Source organism: Petaurus breviceps, unplaced genomic scaffold, assembly GCF_028583685.1.
Source record: "Petaurus breviceps papuanus isolate PSGF00001 unplaced genomic scaffold, PetGlider_PUasm1.0 178, whole genome shotgun sequence".
Lineage (NCBI taxonomy): Eukaryota > Metazoa > Chordata > Mammalia > Diprotodontia > Petauridae > Petaurus > Petaurus breviceps.
Genome location: NW_027185777.1, coordinates 36,274,295 through 36,299,343, shown reverse-complemented (window position 1 = coordinate 36,299,343; position 25,049 = coordinate 36,274,295). Strand labels below are relative to the sequence as shown.

The 25,049-nt window shown below is 38.6% G+C and overlaps 1 protein-coding gene across 2 annotated transcripts in view; it reads right to left on the bottom strand.

Annotated features, from left to right (window-relative positions):
- VIPR2 (vasoactive intestinal peptide receptor 2) overlaps positions 1 to 25,049 on the bottom strand; it is a 151,154-nt gene that overhangs the window by 69,973 nt on the left and 56,132 nt on the right. For both annotated transcript variants that reach the window (XM_069086068.1, XM_069086067.1), the window contains exon 4: positions 23,712 to 23,809. In XM_069086068.1, coding sequence (XP_068942169.1) covers positions 23,712 to 23,809 — 98 coding nt within the window. The remainder of the gene's footprint in view (positions 1 to 23,711; positions 23,810 to 25,049) is intronic.

The following is a 25,049-nucleotide window of genomic DNA, read 5'->3' as shown; positions in this document are numbered from 1 at the left end:
CTTCCTTCCTTCCTTCCTTCCTTCCTTCCTTCCTTCCTTCCTTCCTTTCTTTTCTTTCTTTCTCACAAAGCTAGTCACTAGCAGACCTGTGACAAGTACCTGCCCCTACTTTGTACTCTCTTAATGCAAGAGAGTGGTCCCAGAAGGGAGTATCAATTAGAAACACAACTTTCAGTGAAACTCAGGACTGAAATCATCATAGATCATCTTCTTTTGGTAAATAACATTCGTCCAAAAAATGAAAGAGGATTTGATACCTATCACTTGAAAACAATACACACAGGTTAAAAATTTACAGAGATACCTTTGAAATGAACAGACCACACTTCACAAAGCAGAAATAAAATCTGATAACAGGTATTTCTACTGGATTCATCAAATGTAGCTCAAAGCGGTTTATCTCCAGACAGATCCTATGAAATAACTAACATGTAAGCCTGTAATCAAAATGCATTCTGTGGGTGGCATCCAGAGGAACTCAACTAGCAATATGTTGACAGAGTGAATAATATAGATTTTTTCACAGAAGAGAAGTTTATGATAGTGATTCTGGGCCATGTCATTGCCAACTAGAAAATACAGAAAGGTTATCTTTAAAAATTTCAGATTTATTGAGTAATGCAGATTATTGCAATGAAATGATGGAAACTGAGAAACATATCACTTCAGGCTAAAAAGTTTTAGCATCTCCTGGAGATCAAGAAATATAAGATCAAATGGCTAGAATTATACACCAGCACCTCAGTATCCATTATGAACTAGCAGATGACAAATCCTTGTACTATAAACACAAACCGCTAAATAGCCTTGAAAGTTCAACAAATAAGTCATAACCAGATCATTTTTATAGACAGAATCATTGCTACTAAATGCCCAGACATAAAATTGATCCATAAAATTTTTAAAAAATTGTTTTCACTATATTTGAAATTATTTTAAACTTAAATACAATAATAAAATTAAAAAAACATTGCCATGTACACAGTAGAATAGGAGAGGATTCAATATAAAGCAATAAACTTCCATTTCAAGAAAACCTACATAAGAAATATTATGCATTATTTTCAGAACTGTCCATCTTTGCTTTCTTGTATGTTTTCTTTTGTCCTCTGTTGTGTATTTTTTTACTTTATTTTCCCCTCCTTGCTTACCCCCAAGAAGGTTACAGTTAAGTATGGACACATACATGTACAAATATGTATTTAAACACATATACATATATAGATATCCCTAAACATACACATATATACATATACACTCAAATGTACATACATAAGACCACATTATGCTTATTTCTACTTGTCCTCTTTTCCTCTGTAGGTGGATAACAACTTCCTTTATTTATAAGTCCAAGTCTTTCCATATTGATGCTTAAAAATTTAAACACAACATTTGAAATAGATGTTATTAAATGGGAGTCTAATGTCATTGCCCTATTCAGTTTTGATGTTGGGACAAAATTAGGTGCTCATAAATCATTGAACAATTAACAAAAATCAGTGTACTTTGTCCTAATACAGCAAAGATGTGGCTCAAAAATACTGTGGCACTTAGCTTCTTTGGAATAGATCCACTTATCTCCATATGAAAATGCATCTGATCATTAGGTCAGGGTGGGGTGGCTCAGGTCTCTGACTCCACCTGGGGTGTTTTTTTTTAATTATTATTAATGCCCTTAGGTGATCAGAAAACTTTGCCAAATAAGGCAAGAGCCATTCAAGTACCAGGGACAGCTTTGTTGCCTTTTAGAGAAAACTGATCCCTACTGTAGGGAAGGGGGGAGTCCTCATCCTATCACAGATGTTATCACCCAGAAAACTCATAATCTGGAGACTACATGGAATGAAAAGCTTTAAAAATTACAAAGACATAGAAGAAGGTCTTAGGGGTCACCTTTCTCCTTTCCAGATACGTAACATGACAGTTTGTTTGCTACTCTGGAGACATCAACTGTTATATACAAAGGGCATATGGCAAAAGGACAAGATGCATGCCATCCCTGTTATTCTGTCTGCTGCTAGAGTTACCTCAAAGATTCTTTCAGTCAATTTCTAGAAGATGAGCTAGCATCTCAATACTCTTACTTAATGACAAAAGCAATAATTTTATCTACTTCTGTAATAGACCATAGATCATTAAACATAAAATAATAATAGCTGTATTTAGCAAATTGTCCCCAGACTCATTCTCTCTAAATGCCATATGAGGACAAGATAATTGTAATAACCACAACAAACCATGACATTATATAGTGTCTTTAGGTTTACATTCTGAAGTAGGTACTATAAGCATTTATTATCTCTATTTTATAGATGAGAAAACTGAGGCTTCAAAAGATTAAGTAATTGTTCACGGTCATAACTAGGAATAATTTAAGGAGCAATTTAAACCAAGTTTTTCCTCCCTCCAAGCGATGTCCTTTCCACTATGCTACCCAGCCTTCATTTGCATGGATAGACTTTAGAGCAGTTTAACAACATGGTCATAATTCTCATGAGATGCTCCTAGGGAAACTCACAGGCTTGTTTCTTTTGGGTATGGGTGGTGAACTAGTAGGGTGGTTGTGTAAAGGATGCCAATCCACAATAGCTGCATTGCCTGACTGCACTGATTCCTCCCCTCCCTTTCCTTGCATTTATTTTCTCTGTAACCAAGGAATTGCGAGGGCCAGACTATAGACACCAGGAATCATGCCATTTCTCTTTGCTATTTGATAACTGAGAAATAGTCACCAAAGGAGTCACTTAATACCTCTAGTGCCAGAGACCCCACACCTCCCAAGGCTGTCCTTTCTACTTCAGGATGCTTCTAACTGCTAGGAAAAAGTCCCTTTACAATTTCCATCACTAGACCTAAGGGTTAGATAATTTTGTCTAATATGGCTGCCAATAGCATCGATGAATTTGATTTTTAGTTCTATCTTTTCTCAAGTTTTCTTCCAACAGAGTAGCATGGTGTATCTAAAGGACCTTCAGCTAACATTATAGAGGTACCACCCCCTACACTTGGGAGGACTCCAGCCAAGGTTTTCTGCAGCTCCCCATAATTACTGCCCATACTCTAGGCGCAAAGGATACCAGCATTTGGTTCTCTTCTTCCAGACTGTGGGGCTGGTTCTCTTCAAGTTTATTATTCACCCTCAGAAAATGTATTATGCAGAAAAAGAACCAGATGAATAAGGGTACCCATCATGTAGGATGTGTTAACAGAATACAGGAGTCTTTGAAGTAATTCAGACTCTTGTGTCTTGTTTGGACAGTCACCAGTTGCCATGTTCTTTCCTTCTTGTTGCTGTCAGGTCTCTAGCCAACAATTCTCAATCTACTACTCTGTATTTTTTTTCCATTAGAGTTAAGTGGCTTGGAATACTAGGATGCCAGTAAGAAAATGGTCTTAGGGTTCACTTTTCTCCTTTCCAGATAAATAGCATGACAGTTCTGTTTGCTGCTCTGGAGACATCAATTGTTATATACAAAGGGCAGTATGAGTTTGGAAATTACAGAAACAAGACTGTCACAAACACCTTTTCAGTGCCAAGAATGTCCCCTTGTATTTAATTTTCTACCTGGTTCCCTTTATTAAGAGTCAGGTGAAGAACTATATAAATTTCAGGTAGTGGGTATCAATGTATGGTAGAAATTGGTCATCTCTAGAAAGTATTCCAAGGCCTAAACTGTTGAGTGGGGTGACCCAATCTAGGACTGCCATGCATATGCTATATTCATCTGTGAATCATCTGGCACTAAAATAAATTCACAAGATATTGATTGTAGCAGGAAGCACCTTCCCTGCCCTACCCCCCCCTCGTTTTTTTTTTGGCATACACTGTGTTGAAGGAGTGAACACCTACATGAGTCTTTTCTTTGGAAGATAAAATGGTATTGAAATATCACCAGGGTATTGGCCAACTGAAGCAGCATAACTTAGAATCAGAAATATTTCTATTCTTGGTCCTTTTTGGATTTTCAGTAATTTCATTCATTAATTAGCTGTTTCATTCATTCATTTAACAAGTAATTATTATGTATCTAATATGGGCACAGAACCATCTGGCACAATCCTACATTTCTCATTTTATCTCACCCACCTATTACATATGCTAGGCTCAACCAAACTGGGCTACTTGGCATCCTCTATGCACATTCCTACACATCCTGGACTCTATGCCTTTGATTTCATTGCTCCCTAAGTCTGGAATCCCACCCCCAGAATTAGAATTATTTGTATATGTGTCATATATCTCTCCTCCCAGGTAGTAAGCTCCTAGAGCAGAGGAGCAATCTCATTTCTCCTTGGATCTCCCATAATGCCTACCACAGTTCTTTGCATGTGATAAATGACTGTTAAATTAATAAATGAATGAATGCTAGTAGTAATATTAATTATTACCAATGCCTGTAAGAGCCTCACACACTAGCTATGTGACTCTGGGCAAGTCACTTAACCTCTTGGATCTGATAATATTGGTAACTACTTCTCAGAGTTGTTGTGAGGGTAAAATGAAGTCAGGACCTTAAAGCATTATGTGCATGCTAGTTATTATATAGCATTTTACAAATTGTAAAGCACTGTATCAATAATCATATGTTACCAATATTCTCATTAATAAGTGATTGCTGCTTCTAGGCCTTACCTCTGCTAGTGGACATCTATACGTGAGCCTCCTGGTTAATATACTTTCACTCAAGCTCAGCGCATCCATCATTGATAACTCTGGTGTCTGTACCTCTGGTAACTAAATGCCAGTGCCATCTGTCTGCTGATGCTAAATCTGAAGCATTAGGTTTAAAGTGCTGTGCTCCAAGGCATTTCTTCAGCCTGTCTCCCCATGATTGATTTCCTCCCCTCACTTTGCCAAACTGTTCCCATTCCAAGTGTCATCTATTCTCATCAGTTGATGAGCCAGCCCAGTACATCTGGCTTGCAATGAGCATGGCAGTCATTAAGCACCCAAAACATAAGACTGGAAGTTTTATTTGACCACCTAATGTGAGTTGGAACAGAGCTCCTGCAGGTAAAATTGAAATAACTTGTTTGGGAGGTCACTGAAATCTTGGCAGGAAGCCTAGGTGTAAATATTGAGTAGTTTGATATGGTACTGATAGCAATAACACTTGCTGCCAAGCACTTCCGTATTATCTCATTTGATCCTCATAATAACGCTGTGGGGGGCAGCTACTCTTATTATCACCTCCATTTCGTAGAAGAGGAATCTGAGGCTAAGTCTCTGAGATGGGATTTATGGGATTCCACTTCAGCACTCTGTTCATCATATCTTGCTGCCTTTGTATAATTCCTAGTTTCAGTGATGCTCAATTCAGGCATCCAAGACTGATGTCTTATTGGCATCAGGTTCTTCATGCCATATGACATGTGAACTTTAGAAGGTTGAACTGTACTGCCTCCTAGATAAAACAAGTATGCTAAAGCCCCACACTTGGTACATGGGGCTAGTTAGTGCCATGTGCACAATGCTGATAGATGTGTTCTAAATGTTTGTTGAGTGAATAAACAAATTATAGAATGAATGAACCCCTCTAAGTTCAAAAGGGGAACAGGAATAGAGCAAGAAGACTGAAAGGAAGTGTTTTTTTTTTCATTTTCAGTCTTCAAACAAAATCTAGATTACTACTTGAAAGATATGTTGTAGAAGAGAATCCCTTTCAGGTAACAATGGAACTAGACGGCCTCTAGGATCCTTTCCAACTGAAATTCTCTAATTGCATTGGCAGTGCCTCAAAGGAGGTCAGGGAAAGGTACTTTTCATTGATTTTTCTAGTAGGATTAATGGGATGTCCTCATATATTCACTAACTTCCCATGAAGACCAGTGATATACATTTGTCTGGATTGGACATGTTGGGATGTAGTCTGTGGACACTAAAACAGAGGTCTGTCATTGAATAATTACTTGAAAAAAAGAACAATATTCATGCTTTTGTGTGAAAATAAAAATTACCTTGGCTTCATCCTCATAGTACTTGAGCAAGAAACTAAAGAAAAGGCAAAATACCTCAATCTATATCTTCACTTTACTAGGATAAAGTACTTTTTTGTTTCTATGATCATAATTATAAAGCAAGGCTAAGGAACCAAGTCAGATTGGAGTTCACATTTGAGTAATTAATCCATCCATCCATCAGTTAACATTTAAGTGACCATTATGTTTCAGGTACTGAGCATAAAAATTCAAAGAATGAATCCCTACTCTCAAGGAGATAGTATATTAACAGATTGCCTTCCTCACCATCCTTATTAATATTTTAATTCTCAAGTAACACTTTGTTGCTTTTTAGTTATTTGAAATGGGAGAAAGGGCATAATAGCTTGCCTCTCCCTGCTCCTTACTTCTAGCCAAAGGAAAAAAAAAAACAAGAGAGCAACAGAGCAATAGAGGAACTATCTTTCTGTTCTCAGAAGGTTAGAATCTTCTTAACTGAAGGCTTATTCTTTTTTTTTGTAAGCAATCAGGGTTAAGTAACTTGCTCGAGGTTACATGGCCAGTTATTTCTGGGTGGGTGCTAAGTGTCTGAGCCCGGGATTCGATCTCTAGGTCATCCTGACACTGGAGCCGGTGCTCTTACTTGCTGTGCTACCTGGCCACCCCAAAATGTTACTATTTTTTTTTAAAGCAATCAGGGTTAAGTAACTTGCTCCAGGTTACACGGCCAGCCATTTCTGGGTGTGGTGCTAAGTGTCCGAGCCTGGGATTCAATCTCCAGGTCATCCCAACACTGGAGCTAGTACTCTTACTCGCTGAGCCACCTGGCTGCCCTTTGAAGGCTTATTCTTTAAAAAGAGGTGGCACCTTCATTGACCTTCAGGGTTAGCATAGAATGCAAAAGGCAGAAAACATGGAGTTATCTCCAGTCCTCAGAAGATGGAAAAAGCAGGCTGTTGAGATTCTACAAAGAAGGAAGAGAATTTTTTTTTTGGTCTGTTAGGTGTGTTTGACTCTTTGTGACCCCGTTTGGGGTTTTCTTAGCAAAGATACTGGAATGGTTTGCAGTTTCCTTTTCCAGTTCACTTTATGGACAAGAAACTGAGGCAAACAGGGTTAAGTGACTTGCCTAGGGCCACACAGCTCATCAGTATCTGAGGTCACATTTGAACTCAAGTTCTACTGACTCCAGGAGCAGCACTCTATCCATTAAGCCACCTAGCTACCCCAGATAATTAATTATATATGGCCTAATTAGACCAGAAATATATGAAAGATTTGAGAGTGAGTAGGTCTTAGGAATGATAGAATTTAGAAGTGGAAGGGGCTTTTGAGATAATCTATTATAACTCCTTCTAATGGAAAGCACAGAAGTAGTTCACACCTTGTTTCAGCTATTGAATTAACACCTTGTTTCAGTCTGTTAAGAAACAGAACTTGTGAACCCTAGAATTTTCGAACTCCTGGGGAGGAGTTAATGACTATATAAAGAGAATCCCAGGGCTAGAGACAGCAGGAGCTGAAAAGAGTACTGTTGTGGTGGCAGAGTCAAGGGGAATACTCATGGTATCTCAGCATTCTGTTTGTCTGCTCTGTGTTGATGTTTGCTTGTGATACTTTGTACACAAGCCCTGGGACCTTATTGGAAGCCCTGAAAGGATTTTCTGGATGTATGTTTACAGAAGTCCTGAAGGAGGGTTTTGGAGATCCTGGTACTTTACTAATGATTTGTGCTGACCTCATGGACCTTGTTTGTGGGTCAGTGTTGATTTCTATGTTGATAATTTGTGTTGAGTTCTCAGACCTTGTTGGTAGTCTGAGTTGATTTCACAGGCAGATAGTGAATTGATGATGGTGCTGGCAATGTAGATGAATAATATTGTGGCTCTGTTAAGCTTTGTCTTTCCAGAAACAGGAACTGTGAAGGACTTGAGGTGGACTGGACATTGTGAACATCAATATGGAATGGAAACTGGACAAAGAACTGGACAAGGAGCTGCCCAAGGAACTGGGAGCTGCCTGCCTTTGAACCCAGGTGACAGTTGGATCTGGGACCATGGAAGAGGAACCATGGAAGCTGAGAGCCAGCTTTGAGTCCAGCTGAAAGCAGACTTTACTTGGATACTGTGTACTGACTGAGAAGATTATAATTTACTATGACCTAGGGGAGGATGACCTGTGTATTTTCTACTACTCCTTAAGAGGTTACTGAGTAGTGACTGATGACTGAGTAGTGACTGATGATTGAATAGTGACTAATGACTGAATAGTGACTGTTTTCTAACTTAGTGTGCCCCATGAGTGGAGAACTTTGACTATTGTATTTTGTGACCCTTAAGGATGTAACCTTCCTTAAGGATGATTAAATGATTGAGCTACTAAATGATTGTACTTTGTTGAAAACTATTGTGACCACTTTGGTGAAAACTATGCGGCCATTTTAGTGATGTCATTGTGAATGCTGTATTTGGATTTTCTATGATAAGTTGTAACATAGTGAATGCTGTACTTTGATTCTCTGTGAATGTTTTGCTCTGATCTGTTATGGAATAGTGTTCACTATACTGTATAATCAGAACCTTAAAGGCTGTTCACAGTAGCATTCTTCTGGAAAGCTACTCATGCATGGCTTTACACTCCTTCATTTTACAGAAGAAGAAACTGAAAATAAGTGATATGACCAAAATCAAATAGGGAATAAGTAGAGTTTTCTTAGTTTTTCCTTAGCTTCCCCTTCCCTTTGACTTTTCTCTGGCAGTTTCACTGAGGTCTACCTGAGTTGGGATAGATCTTAGTTGATAATCTAGTTCCACCCTTTTTGCTGGAATATTTATTATAGTTGCTGTTTTTTGTTATTTTTGGAGGGGCAGTTGGGGTTAAGTGACTTACCCAAGGTCACATGGCTCTTAAGTGTTAAGTGTCTGAGGCCAGATTTGAACTCTGGTCCTTCTGACTCCAGGGCTGGTGCTCTATTCATGTTATAGTTACTGTTGAGGATCATATTCTCATTTATAGAAGATGTTGGGTATTTATGGATTTGCCTATTTGTCTAGCTAGAAACTGAACTGGAAATTTCCCCGAAAATCTATAGCCTTTCAAGTCTTCAAGAACTAGTTCTCAAGCAAAATGGTTAATTCTGGAGGGTTCAGCCAACCAAGTTTTCTATCGCCTACTGATTTAAAAATCCAATATTGTTGGCTGGAAGGAAGAGGTCAACTGTGGCTTCAAATTAAAATGAAACACAAAGGAGAGAAATATTACTTTCCCAGTCATTTTGATTCTGAGGTAGTGAGGAGCTGTGCATAAATATTTTTAGGAACAAGGCATTATGTGGAAGAAATGTGTCCATTTCATACATGCGGAGAATCTAAAATGTCAAACAATGCTCCTGGCTAAATGTACCAGATATGCTCTTTATTAAAAAAAAAAAAGTAAGGTGCATATATTAGGAAATAAATGGTGTAGAAGGCTTGTCACAGAACAAGACTATGACTGCCAAAACCAAATATAAACTCATCATTGTCATACCTGAGGCTCTGTTTGAAGTGGGATAGGGCAGGATAGAAGAGACAGGACATAAGGACTGAAAAACCTACTGGGGCAAGGTAAGGAATTGGGGGAAGACCAGGCAGCAGATAATGGAGGAGGTAATCAAGGCAAGTGGGTACTCAGTGTCAGGGAGGTAGTGGGAACCCAGTTAGTAGGACTGGAGATGAAATAGGATACTAAATTGGTTTGAAAAAAAAAAGGAAAAAGCAGGGATTCAGACATGGGGAATAAGCCAATGTGGTTTGGTAGAAGGAATTTGACTACATAACTCCCCTTTGCCTTTAAGACAACACACAAATTAGGGGCTCCCCATTGCTTTTAAGATAACATACAAATTACCCTTTTTAGCATGTAAAACTTTTCACAATCTAACTTTAATTGGTCTTTCCAGACCACTTACACATTACTAAATAGGTGGCACCGTGAATAAAGTGAAGGTCCTGGAATCAGGAAGACCTGAATCTAAGTTTGGCTTCAGCCACCTACTAACTGTGTGACCCCTGGTAATTAAACTTCACCTGCCTCAGTTTCCTCAGCTATAAAATGAGGATAATAACAGCACATACCTCCCAGGTTTCTTGTGACAATGAAATGAGGTAATATTTGTTAAGCACTTAGCAGAGTGCTTGGCATAGAGTAGGTATTACATAAATGCTTTCTTCTTTCCCTTCCTCCCCTCCCTCCCAGCCAAGTGCTCTACACTCTAGCCAAACTGACCCACCTGGTTCTTCCTGCACAGTATTCAGGCTCCAACTTAGACTTTTTTTTGCTTTTTTTTTTTTTGAAGGCAATTGGGGTTAAGTGATTTGCCCAACTTCACATGGCTAGTTTTTTGTTAAGTGTCTGAGGCCGGATTTGAACTCAGGCCCTCCTGACTCCAGGGCTGGTGCTCTATTCATTGCACCACCTAGACACCCCTCCCACTTAGGCTTTTGCATCAGCTGTTCCACCATGCCTGGAGTGTTCTACCTCCTCACCTCCATATCTTGGAACCACTCACTCCCTTCAAGTCTAAGTTCAAATGTCCCCTACTACAAGAAACCTTTCCTGACTCTCCTGGCCTTGTTGTTAATACTCTTCTCAGATTATTTTGTATTTATGTAGTTTATAGTTTGTATTTATCTGTATACATATTATTTTCCCTCTAGAATGTAAGTTCTTTGAGGGCAGGGCTTTAAAAAAAGGTCTTTTTTTTTGTCTCCCCAGCATTTAGCAAATTGTAGATACCTAAGAAATGCTTATTGAATTGAATTAAGAACTCTGGATATAAAGTCAGATCCTTCAGTTATTTATTAGGATGTGATCTTGAACCCATCATCTCTCTGCTATTTAGTCTAATTGTAAAGTGAGTAGCTTAGTCTAGGTGATCTCTAAACACCAGCATGAAACCCTATAAGGCTTGTTATAAAAGAACGACTCAAGAGGTCAGTGACTGGAGCCAGAGTACAATGTCAGAATGGACAAGCACAAGGGCTAGCTAGCTGGTTGCTCCTGTGGGCCTAGGGTGCTTTCTATTCCTCCTGACTGGAGACTGAATCCTCAGAGAAGTCATAGGATTGCTGGAGGCAGTGCTGACCCTAAGGGTCAGGCTTAAATGATTCTATCTATAAGTTAGAGCAAGCATTGTTTTCTCTTTGGCAGCCTCACTAAGCCTATGGACCACTTTCTTAGGATAATTTTAAAAAATAAAGCCTTTTTATTTCTTTTTTAAAACATTCATTTTAAAAGTTTTGAAACCAAATTCTCTTCTTCCCTCCAGCCTCTCCCTCACCCTTTGAATATTATACCTACTATACATGAAGTCATGTAAAACATTTCTATATTAACCATATTGCAAAAAAAATCCAATAACAGCAAGAAAAATAAAGAAAGTGGGAAAATATGCTTCAATTCTACACTCAGTTCATCAGTTCTCTCTCTGGAGGAGGGATAACATTTTTCATTATGAGTCCTTTGGAATTGTCATAGATCATTTTATTGGTCAGAGTAGCTACGTCTTTCACAGTTGATCATGATTATGGTATTATTACTGTTCTCCTGGTTCAGAATAATTTAAAAAATAATAATTGAAAGAAATTTAAATGTCAGTTAAAGTGTAGGGGACATAGGTAGATAAATAGTCACAAAGGAATAAGATAAGGACCCCAGTAACTGGATTCAGATTATAATATCAGATAGGACTAGTAGACTAAATGAAAGAAAGAGAAATGGAAGGGAGAAATTGAATTTTTTTGCTTTGCTTTTTGGAGGGGGGAAAGCAGGGCATTTGGGGTTAAATGATTTGCCCAACGTCACATGGCAAGTAAGTTTGAATTTTCAATATGTTATTTTTTTCCTCCCAAGTTTATGGATCCTCTATAATCTATCCATGGATCATTTAAGGTCTGTGGACTTCCCAAAGGGATGCAGGGGTAGAAATTTAAGCAAAACTTTATAGTTAGAAGCCCCATAATTTATATCACCAGTATTGGACTCACAAGCTACCATATTACATCACTACATCAGACCTTTATTCCCCTACTATGCTTGAGGCCCTTGGTTTTCACAAGTATATTGTAGATGTGCATGTTAGGGAAAAGTCCCTTGGATTGTAGTCCTTGAAGTTTGCTGGCTGTGCTTCTTACCAGATGTGAGATTTGGGGCAAGTTATTTAATCCCTCAGGGTCTCAGTTTGTTATTCTGTAAAATAAAGGAATTAAACTAGGTGATCTCTATATTTTCTTTCATTCCTAAATTTTAATACCTTACATATTTTTGAAATTTTATTTAAAAAATTTTTAATTTAAACACTGAAAAAGAAGAAGGGAATAAACATTCATATAGCACCTACTATATCAGGCACAATGCTAAATGCTTTTTACAAATTTTATCTCATTTGATCCTCACAACAACCCTGTGAGGTAGGTGCTGTTACTGTTTCTATTTTACAGTAGAGGAAGCTGAGGCAAAGTGACTTGTCTAGAGTCACATAGCTAGTTAGTGTCTGAGGCAGGTTTTGAACTCAGCTCTTCCTAATTCTGGGCTCACTGCTCTATCCACTGCACTACCTAGATATCTCAGATCATTTTCGCATGTTGTAGACAGAGCACCAAAAGAAGACTCTAAGAACTGTGAACTTCCATTTCACACTATTTTAAAAATATAACAAACACTACCTGCCATCTTACACAAAACAACAATTTCTACAATTGCTAAATAGGACAGCTGAAACAGTCCCTGCTTCTTTCTGAAAATCCATCTGTTCATTTAGAAATGTATTTAAATGGCCCTCTCTTTTTTTTGGGGGGGTGGCATTATTATTGCTAAACCCCTTGACTCTGAGTCCTACTCTAATTAATCTAGAGGGAGAAAGGAGGGAATAATAAATAAGCATACGTAAGCTAAACAAATCTACACAGTGGTCATGTTAAAAAATTGTCTCTTTTGTGTCCATCATCTTTCCGTCAGGAAGCAACTACCAGGCTTCCACATAGGTCCTCTACAATCATGGTTGACCATTGCTTTGATCTGAGTTCTAAAAGCTATCATTTTTTTTTCCTTTATGAGCTCATTACCTTTGAGTAAATTTAATCTATATACTTCTATTCCCAATATAAGGTAGCCTAAAAGCCTACTGAAGGCAGATATTACAAACTCTTTCTATGGTGTTATAACGAGTTTGCTCTATAAGCCTGCAGACTATGGAGGAATCATTTCTCAGGTGGATCCCTGTGGAGAGCTAACTTGGTTGATCACCCACAATTTCAGATCAATGACTTTTTACCACATCTTATGAAACTGAGATCACTTTAATGACCATAAGTTTTGGAAGAAGCTAGGGTGATAATTTTGGAGCTTTGGGGCAAGATTTTGAATGGAAGTTGGGGAAATAGAGGAAATGGGTAGGTAGATGTAGAAAGAACTTCAGCTGTTTTGCTGTTTTGTCTTGGTAGTGAGTGGTGGATCCCTGAAAAGCATCTCTGAAGTGACTTTGGCCCATGTAGACTATCCTTGTGTGTCTGGTCCTGAATTTGGGTGCCATGACTTTGGGAGGTGATAAATTTCAATCTACTCTAGTTCATCTTGGCCTTTCCTGTCCAGGCTAGTCTCACTTATCCCATTATGGCTTCCCCTGCTAGGTCCCATACCCTTCTTGGAGGAGGGAGACAGAAACAAAAAAGAAGAGGAGAAAATGAGACCATAACATGTTCCTAGGAGACAGGTAGGTCAGGCTCCTACTCATATGACACCTGCCCCATTGATGTCTCTATTTTTACTACTTTTCTTTGTTATGGATATTCCTGTATTACTTTACTAGGTGATGCTATGATTTAAAAGAGGAAAGAAGCTTGGAAATCATCTCTTCATTTTACATACAATTAAGCACAAAGCTAGGGAGGAAAACACTTGTACAAGGTCACTCAGATATTGCCATTGCAGAGCTAGTATTGGAATCCAAATCTTCTGATTCTAAACTCAGTGCTTATTCTATGGTACCACTGACAGAAGCACCATGAGAAACTATGTCCAGCTTTTTTTGCTTTACAACTTTAAAAACATCTCTAAACTCCATTTTAACTGATTCTTTTCCTTATACAGTAAAGGCCATGACCTATAATGTGGGTCACATTTGTTTCTGGAATGAAATTAGTTTTGAAGCCAATAAAATTGTTATGCCCACCCTACAAGGCAGAACAGTACTGTAAATTAGTACTAGGTAAATTAGAAATCCAGTCAAAAGATGCAAGAGGATGGGGAAAAAAGTGAGATATTAGAGATGAACCAGAGTGAGTGAAGCCATTTGGAAAAAAAAAAACCTTTTGTCAAGGTTAAAAACATTTTGACTTTGAAGGTATCTACCTATGAAGGTGCAGCCATGACCATTGATAGACTGTTTTTGGATTTGATTTTGTCCAGGGCCTTTGGGAATGAGTATCCTAGTCCTGTATGCTTATTTGCTCCCTGGGGATAGTTGAGTGAGTCACAGCTGTTGTAGACCTGAGTGCTTTGGACTTGACCTATACTTGGGACATAGAGAGATGAAGAGGGAAAAAAAAGACCCAAACTGAGAGAAAGACTATACATAGAAGGTGGACTTGGGTCACTGGGGAGCAATTAACTCCAGGTTCCCACACAACTCCCTAGTAATCCTCATGGTGCCAGAGATGGCAGTTATGAATCAACAGTAGTCAAATCTTTTTCAGCCCCAGAAATGGTAGATGCAGAGATTTAATGGCATAACCATATAACTCAATAAATGGCTGTGATAAGGGGCATTGGTGGCAGGTAAAGAATTCTTGAATCTAACCTCCTAAAGAAAGAAGAGTTCCTGTAACAAGGTATGTTATTAAGAAGCAGAGCACTGATATGGAAAAATGAACAAAAAACCATGGATCATGACCTTTAAAGTACCTTTGAGTTGTTTGGACTGTACAGATCAGATAAGAAGGGGTTCACTCCCCAGTGATCTCAAGTACATTTCCCTTCCAAGAGAGCTCTCAAGCACAGGTTGGTTTATATAGGACTGTAGCTTGTAGGTGTTATAAGTTTGGAAGATTCTTTGGAAACCATCAAAATAGAGTTTTCATACATAGTTATACTTTGGAAAACAGAAAGTTCTTGCATATTTAATTAAATGCTATCCTGTCTTCACCAAGAATGACAGAATCAGCTGAAAGTGACCTCAGAGACTATCTAGTCTAATCAATTTCTCAACAATAAGCCTCCATATAGCATTTCCATCAAGAGATCATACAGTCTTTGCTTAATGGTCTATAATGATGGAATATGCAACTAACTCTCAAAGCGATCTGTTTCACTTTTGGATATCTCTAATTAAGATATGTTTTTTTTTTTATATATCAAAGCTGAAACTGCCTGAGTCTAAATTTTACCTGTTGTTTCTAATCCTTCCCTCTGAGACAAAGCAGAATGATTCTTTTTTCCATTGCAACCCTTTACATATGTAAACAGAGCCAGTGTGTTCCCTCTAAATCTTATTTTCAATTTAGACATTTCTAGTCTTTCAACTAATTTTTATACTGTGTGTTCTTCAGTCCTTTGAATATCTAGTTTATCCTCTTTTGGATATACTTCAGCTCATCTGTCTTTACAAAAATATGGTGATAGAACTGAATACAGTACTCCACATGTGCCCTTCCCAGGGCAGGGCATGGCTGGACTTCTATGTCCCTTGCTTTGGATACTAATTTCTGTAATGGAACCTGGGAAGGTATTAACTTTTTTTTTTTGCCAATGTAACACCATATTGACCCATCTTGAGTTTATAATCTACTCAAACTCTCAGATCTTTTTCTATGGGAATTTTGTTTAGTCATGCCCCCATCCTATAGTTGTGAAGTTGATTTTTGCATCCCTAAAATAGAGCTCCACATTGTTTGTTATTAAATTTTATCTCATTCAATTTGGCCCAGAGTTTTAGCCCTCTGTAACTTCAATTATTTGGAACTTGCAGTAGTGACATGATTGTTTTGTTTAATCTGAGTACTTGTATGGCAGACTAAGGGTTCATTCATCTCTTCTACAGAGATCTAGACATAATCTAAATGCTAGTTTTCCCAAGGGAGATTCTAGGTGAGGTTAAAAATAAACCAAATATAAAGGTTTTTAAGGGATACCTGGAATCTAATTGATGGAGACATCAACTAAAGAATTGATCAATCAATCAATTAATCATTAAAATTTCTTAAGCACTTCCTATAAGCCAGTCACCATGTTAAGTGCTGGAATAAATTTTTCGAATTTGTGAGAAGCTCCCTTAAGGGTCAAATACGTCTACATGGACCTATAGCTGAGGTTCTCAGACATGAGTTTCCACAAAAAAACTTTTGTTTTATTTTATTTACTCCCTTCTACATCCAAGCTTCATTTCCAACAGTATGGCCCAGTTCTCCTCAGAAGCTTGAGTACGGCTTCCTTTTTGGAAGATAGAGATCTTCAGTCTGGTGTAATAGCGGATGTGAAGCTCTGGTGTGCTATATTTTGATTGTTTCCTCTTTCTTTCAAGTGATTCTTCAGTGCAATCAAGCCCTTCATGCATTAATTATTTTCTCAGCTTAAAATAGATGAGGAGAGTCATTTAAATAAAACTATCCAGCTTGGGTTTTGTGCCATCATTTTGTCTCCCTTTCCCACACTAAGATGTTTTGACTTCTTAATCTATCAGTAGGGAATATTCATTTATAGTATTTGCAGATTCCTTGATTTATCTAATTAAGAAAAAATTTTGGTTCTCCAAAATAGAAAAAAAAAGTTGAGGGAGGAGTATTCCTCTGTAACATTCAAGCAGAATAAGTGATGTGTTTCCCCACAAATAGAAACAGAAGAATTTTCCAAATACATTCACCAAAAATACCAGTGACTGAATAAATGGTGGGTAGAGAGGGGAACAAGCACTTTTTTTGTTTTATATTTAAAGCATGCTGGCATTGAAGTCAGAGGACCTGTGCTCAAACAGAGCTCTATCACTTGCTCCTTGTGTGTCCTTGAAAGTCACATCCCCTCTCAGTGCTTCATTTCCTCATCTATAACATGAGGGCATTGGACTTCATGACCTCCAACATCCCTTTCATCTCTAAGCTTATGACCCCTGTAAGTACTTGCAGATAATGTTTGACTTGTACTGCCTAGCAGGATATACCATAGTTGGTTCATGTTTTATACAATGTACTCCCTACCTCCAATTCTGTATCTCCCAATACAGATATGGAGCTCTCAGTAAGTACAGAAAGTACTGGTTGCTGAATGTATAGAACAAGGGAAGTGTTTCTATGTTACCAGAATGAAAAGGTTTCTAACTATTCTGCAAAATTTCTATTTATTAACAAATATTTCCTGAGACCTTTGCCAAAGTTCTTCTTTGATGGCATATAGCACAGAGATGACCCTGACTTGGATGTGTGGGTAGATGGGATAAGCATTTATTAAGCAACAGGACCTGTGCTAAGCACTTTATAAAGAGTCCCCCAAGACTATACCAATGAAGCACAGGGTCCCTAGGTCATGTGAAGATGGAAAAGGCTTTGAATCTTGACTGGTAATGGACAGTGCATCTGTTATTCAAGGACCAGCATGGCTAAATCTGGAGAGCCTTAAATATTAGGCTGGTCACAAGTTGATGTGCTTGTCATTCACAGTCATTCTGAGGCCATCTATGCTGGCATCGATTGGGAGAGTGCTCACAATGACTTTGTGATATGGAAGTATTTACAGTGGAAACTTTGAAAAAATAAAAACATAACAGGCAGTTCATGACTTGCCAATGTTGAATGCATAAATAATCCCTTCAGGTGTATAGTAGCCATGACTTATGCTGGAGTTGGAACTACTACAGGAGACATCCCCGGAAAACAACACAGAGAAACTGATAGGGAAGCCATTGGAATGACTCCTCTCAAAACCTTGGAAGGGGATCTCACCAGAGCCCTCAGAGTTCCTCCTCACTGTTCCTCCCCTTAGGATATCCCATGTCTTTTTTCTCCCCTCCCCCAAATCATAAGAATTCTGTGCATATTTTTTTTTTAAAGCAATCGGGGTTAAGTAACTTGCTCAAGGTTACATGGCCAGTTATTTCTGGGTGTGGTGCTAAGTATCTGAGCCCGGATTTGATCCCCAGGTCATCCCAACACTGAAGCCGGTGCTCTTACTCGCTGTGCTACCTGGCCGCCCCTTCTGTGCATATTTTTAACAGCTGGAACTATGGAGTGGCCAGTGCCTCTTGTGGCAGCACAAGGAACCACTGGGACTGTCATCATCATTGTGCAATGTTAGTGGGAGGGAGATAGAGAAACAAGATGTTCAACATGACATAGTTAGGAAGTAGATAATAGCAAGGCTAGGATTAGAACTCGGCTCTACTGACTCCCAAATTCAGTGCTATTTTCCCTGTACCACAGTGAAACAGGTTTTATAGTAGCACTTAGAAGATCTCTTCCAATTCTCACATTCAAATGTTTTGTTAATTATTATTATAAGATGAAACATTATACTAAACTAGAAATAATGTAGTGTTTAGCATAGGAATTTATTCATAATTACACATGAATAATGGCATAATTATGAATAATAGCTAGCACTTATGGTTTGTAAAGCACTTTACATAGGTCATCTCATTTGGTTCTCCCAGTGTTGGTCTTTAAACTTTGTGCTCAAAGAGGACCAAAAGCATCACAATTTTGGGACTGTCACATGGCTTTCAACTGACTGATGAATCCAATACAAGCTCAAAAGGCCAGTCTACCACAGGTCAGGTACATCAACCTGCAATGTTGGGATGGAGAGGTCCTGAATTTGTGCAGCCTTTGGGCTATTTCCATTCTGCTTTACTCATAGAGCACAGAGCATTCTTTGACAAGGCTCACTCTGCCAGGCAGTGTCTTCCATTTCTCATAATTGATACTAAAGTTCTTCAGAGAGACTTTGAAAATGTCCTTGTATCACCTCTTCTGACCACTTGTGAACACTTGCCTTTCATGAATTCTCCCTAGGCAAATGTATGTTTGGCATTTGAACAACATGGCCAGACAATTAGAATTATGTTCTCTGAATGCTTGGCAGTTCAGTTTGAAAAAGGACCTCAGTGACCTTGTCTTGTGAAGTAAACTTCAGAATCTTCTGAAGGAAATTCAAATGGGAGTGATCCATTTTCCTGGATGGCACTGGTATATTGTCCAGGTTCCAGAGATATACAACAGTGAGGTCAGTACAATGGTTCGTAGACCTTCAGTTTGGTAGGCAGACTAATATCTCTCCTCTGCCATACTTTTTTCCGGAGCCTCCCAAACACTGAGCTAGTTTTGGCAATGTATGCCAGAACTCAATGTCTGTGTGGACATCCCTGGTATACTGCTAAAGTCAGTGAATTTATTCATAGCATTCAAAATTTCTCTATTTTCTGGAACCAATGGTTCCACATATGGATGAGAGGTGCTGGCTGGTGGAGGACCTCTACTTTCTTGGTGTTCATTGTCAGGCCAAAATTAGCACAAGCAGCAGAGAATCAATCCATATTCTCTTGTATCACAGCCTCAGAGGATTCATTGAATGTTCAATCATCTTTAAATGAAAGTCTCTCACCAACTCTCCCTCCATTTTAGTCTTGGCTTATAGTCTTATTTTTTTCTTATAGTCTTTTCAAGTTAGTCTGCCATCAGTGTGATAGCTGACCTTGATGCCATTTTCATCCTTATTGAAGGTGTCTCACAACATCACAGAAAACATCCTGCTAAAAAAAAGTATGGGAGCAAGCACATGGCCCTGCTTTACTCCATTAGTGACTGGGAAAGTGTGAGAGCATTATCCTTTATCCAGAACCCATGCAAGCATGTTATCATGGAACTGGCGTAAGATACTGATAAACTTCTTTCAGTAACCAAATTTTGTCATGATCTTCCATGAGCCCTCACAACTGACAGTATCAAAGGCTTTAGTCAGATGGATGAACATTGTATACAGACTTCTTTTCTGTTCCTGGCATTTCTCCTAGAGTTGCCATGCAGCAAACACTATGTTGACTATTCCTCAGCCCTTTCTCAATAATCCTGGGAGGCAGGTGCTATTATTAACCCCCATTTTATAGATAAGGAGGCCACAAGGATTTAAGTGACTTTCTTGTTCAGCTAATAAGTACCTGAGACAGAAGTTAAAACTCAGATTTTTCTGACTAGAGTTGGTGATGGGGGAGTGGAATTGAGATACTAGGAAGAAAGTTAGAGCCAAATGCATTGGATGAGAAACACTAATGTGGGTGATTTTTGCAAATAAAGACCTGACTAGCTTAAAGGGGGAAGATAGTAGCACCAGAATGTTTAAACATGGATTTCTCCCTCACTTAACTCAGTTCTACTACTCCAAAAACAGTTACCTCTTCAACACAGTTTCCTTGTAGTAGGATATTGTTTTTCTAAAAAAAATTGGCATCAATGCAATAACAACAGGACCTACATTCACTGCTACCAAACAACTTAGATAATAAATGGGGCTTTACAGAAATGTGTTTATTCCATTCTACCTGAAAATCTAACCCCAAAAGTCACCACCACAGTGAGTCTTCTATTAAAGGACTGGGAAAACAAACAAACAAACCAAAGCAAACCAACCTACTTTTTCCTTATGAGTGTCTGACCTTGATGAACACAAGCCTGTTAATGTTGAATTGAACTGTATTATTTGCTAGCCAATGAAACAATCATCTGTCTCTTGCAATACCACTTCTAGGGCTGTATCCTAAAGAGATCATGCAAATGGGAAAAGGACCCACACGTACAAAAATATTTATAGCAGCTCTTTTTGTGGTGGCAAAGGACTGGAAATTGAGGGGATGCCCATCAAGTGGGGAATGGCTGAACAAATTGTGGTATATGAATGTGATGGAATGCTATTGGGCTATAAGAAATGAGGAGCAGAAAGACTTCATAATAACCTGGAGAGCCTTATATAAATTGATGCTGAATGAGGAGAAAAGATCGAGAACATTATATGCAATTACAGCCACATTATGCAATGACTAACTTTGATAGACTTGGCTCTTATCAGCAATACAACATTCTAAGATAACTACATAAGACTTGTCATGGAAAATGCTATCCACATCCAATGAAAGAATTAGCAAGTTTGAATGAAGATTAACGCATACTATTTGCTCTCTCTTTTTTGTTTTGTTTTGTTTCTTCTTTCTTGTGGTTCATTCTATTGGTTATAATTCTTTGCAACATGACTAGTGTGAAAATATACTTAATGTGAACGTATATGTAGAGCCTATATCAGAATGCATGCTGTCTTGGAGAGGGGGGAGGGCATGGAAGGGGAGAAAATTTGGAACTTAAAAGCTTGTGGAACTGAATATTGTAAACTAAAAATAAATAAACCTAAAAAAAAAAAAGAATCATCTCTCTCTTCTACAGGGTTTGTCACATAGGATGTATTTAGTAAATACTCTAATATATTCTTGGTTAATACCATGATAATGAAGTATGTGCATAGAAATAGAACATCAATTGGCTAAAGTACCATTTTCTTGTTGTTTTTGACTGGTTGGCTTAGTTGGATAGAGTATAAAGTTAACAAGGATTAGGTTAGTCCAATTGGAACAGTTATTTATATAGATTCCATGACTACAGAACACCCTTATATGGGAAAGTCACAAGGGACATTGGGTGAGAAATGTGTCAGTTGCAACTTAAATTCATCACCAACACAAGAAGAGCTCAGTTCACATGCCATCTTGACACCAGGCCAGAAGATCTGTCAGTATTCCAAAGGATAGTTTAGAGTCCACCATATTCTCCTTCATCTAAAGTGTTTTTCCTAGAGTTTAATAATTAGCAACAAGGCCAAGTTGGCCTTAAATTGCAGGAGAAGTGCAAGAATGACTAAAACTTCTTTGTATTTCCAGTCTGAGATAGGTAAGCATAGACATTCAAAACACTTCCACATTCTAAAGAATAAAAGGGAAAAGTTAGAAAGGACTAGAGTTAGTAACAAGATTAAACTAGAAAAGGGATGAACCCAAGGGAGAAGATAAAAGGAGAATTAAGACATGTGGGAAAATATCACTAGAATCAGACTTTCTCCTTCCATGTTTGGGAGATTTAAAAGTAGGTAGGTAAGCAGAAGAATGTTTGATATCTTTGAATTGGTCTTAATGCACTTTGTCCTGGTATGATGGATATCATGCCATATCTTATTCCCCTTCATCATCTTACATTAAAAGCACAGATGCTGCCTCAAAAACAGTTTGTAAAGTTGGCCTTCCACAACCATGCTGTGAAGAAAACAGAATGTGAACATAGCAGTTTCAGCAAAGTTGAAATGCACCTTACTAAGAAGGCCCACAATGATTCACTTTGCTGGGAATCAGCCAGATAACTTGAAAATCATGCAATATCCAAAGTGGCAGAGTGTAGAAAGAGCAGGGTCTCCAATAGCAACTGCTGGGAAGGTTTATACTGACAGAATTACTGAGTAGAGATTTTTACCAGACTTGGAGTTTTGATGCAACAACTCATAAAAAAAATGTCCTAAACTACTTAGGAATAATAACTTCATTACTTCAGGAAAGCTTCACACAGAATATAACACCTTTATAACTTCCCTGGAAGCTCTGCTGGCAAAGTAAGGTAGGCCCAGCAAGGAGAGAAGCTTGTCAAAGGCTGAGTCACCAGCGCCTTTGGATAGTTTTTGCCGGCAGCAGTGATATGCACCCTGGAGGTCTTTTGACCATGGACTCACTCTATCTCAGAGCCTGCAAAACAGCCCTCTACTCTTGACTCCCTCTTATTCTCATGAACTGGGATCAAGAAAGAAATAATGTGGCATTTATTAAAGTTCTGACCTGTAGCACAGTCTCAAATGAGATACAGAAACAGTAACAGTATGAACAACACTTTTCTGTGGGCAACCTGAGATGGCAACTGTATCTTTCTGACGACTTTCCATTTTGTTTCTAGATCACAGGCTGATCCATTTTTTTTTCCAGTTATAAGGTCTGTCAGTATTCCAAAGGATGGTTCAGAGTCAAGATATTTTCCTTAATCTGTCTCTAATCTAATCTAATCTAGTTTCTAGATCAGAGGCTGACCCACATTTTTCACTTCATATATAGTCCTATACCTTCAGTAATTGACTAGGTCTTTTCATTTTTTTTTGTTTTTTTTTGGATGGCAATTGGGGTTAAGTGACTTGCCCAAGGCCACACAGCTAGTTTTGTGTTAAGTGTCTGAGGTTGGATTTGAACTCAGGTCCTCCTGACTCCAGGGCCAGTGATCTATGTATGACTATGTCTTTTCAAAATGAGTCAACTCTTTTTTTTTTTTCTTTTAAAAATATTGGGTTGGGGCATCTAGGTGGTGCAGTGAATAGAGCACTGGCTCTGGAGTCAGGAGGACCTGAGTTCAAATACAGCCTCAGACACTTAACATTTACTAGCTGTATGACCTTGGGCAAGTCACTTAACCCCAATTGCGTTGCTTTCACCCTTCACAAAAGGGAAAAAAAATACAAAAAAAAGAAAGATACATAGCTGTCAGACTTTAATATCTTATGTAGTTTAATCACTCAGCTAATATGGGTGTGCTTAATTAGTTACAGAGTGAAAGAAAGTCAAGATGCTCTAAATAGGGCCAGAAGATGAGAGTGGGAAAGTCAACTTTCCTACTGGTTTTTAAAATACATGGAGCAACAGCACAAAATAAAGCATGAAGGAAGAGACAGTGAACATATCTTACCTTATTGTCATCTTCAAGATCAGTATAGCCACAGGCACTTATGATATCTGGAAACATCTCTGACCATCCCTCACTGGTACAGTTTTTGCTGATATTTCCTGTAATACAAAATTCAGACATTTAATCCATAGGTTTGTCAAAGTGTACCCATTAGCAATACTTCAATCAGCTGCAGACAAACCATGGCTTCTCGGGTGAGCTTTGAAGTCTGTACAGAATGGGAACTCTTAAAGGACAGAACCTGCCCTGTCATAATCAGAAACACATCAATAGCTGACTTTTGATTATTCAGGAGCCAATTAAGAAGCTAGCCTATTATTGTAGTTCCTGGCTGTTACTTTTTCTCCCTCTTGCTGCCTGATTCCCAGCCATTATGCTTCTCATTAGAACCAGAAAGTGAGAAGGGCAAGCTGGGGGGGGGGGAAGCATAGCAGGAGAGAGAATGTTCAGATTATTATCTTGCTCCAGTCCTCTGAATAATGCACTTAATCCTTCCCTGGGCACGATGAATATAAAGTAGCTAGCCCAAAGTTGAATGGATTGCCTTGGAAGACAGTGGATTCTTTCCTTCTAGAGGTTTCTAGGCAAAAGGTAGATGGCACTTTGTCAGGTATTTTGTAGAAGGGATTCTTGTTCAAGGGTAGTCTGGGCTAGGTGGCCTCTGAGGCACCTTCCAATTTTGGGAGACTGAATCTGTGACAGAGGAAACCTCAGAGCTGCCCCCTCTAAGTCGAGAGGCAGACAAGCCTAATGTGTGGTTATGAGACTTCAAGCCTTCTCATTAGTTATACCTTTACCTCCTAATTTGACTCACTGGGAGTTTGCTTCTCACTTCCCACCATCTATTCACAAAGAAATAGTCTAGGCCTGCCCCATCTATTCTTGGAGTACAGAGAGATGAGATATTGCTTCTTGGACCCAGAGACCATTGTGCAGATTCCCCAGAAACTATACTGTTACCTGAATGAACAAGTGAAGGACTCACAGCACTTTGGACATGAAAGTGTCTGATTTCCATTGTTTGGCAAAGATTCTTCTGGAAGAATGCATCATATCCCTTAACAATAATTTGCCCCTACAGCCTCAGACATGCTGGATGTATTGGTTGATTTAGGTTAACTCTTTCCTTTGTTACTAGGGTGTGTGTGTGTGTGTGTGTGTGTGTGTGTGTGTGTGTGTGTGTGTGTGTGTGTGTGATAGTTATATTAGAAAACAACTGTGGTGTAAAAACAAAAGGCGGCAAATGAGCACCTTCTCTCTCACCCTCACAGTTCATCGACAAAGCAGAGCACTAACCATAGCTAAAGTAACAAAGCTAACTAACCATAGGTGATGTCA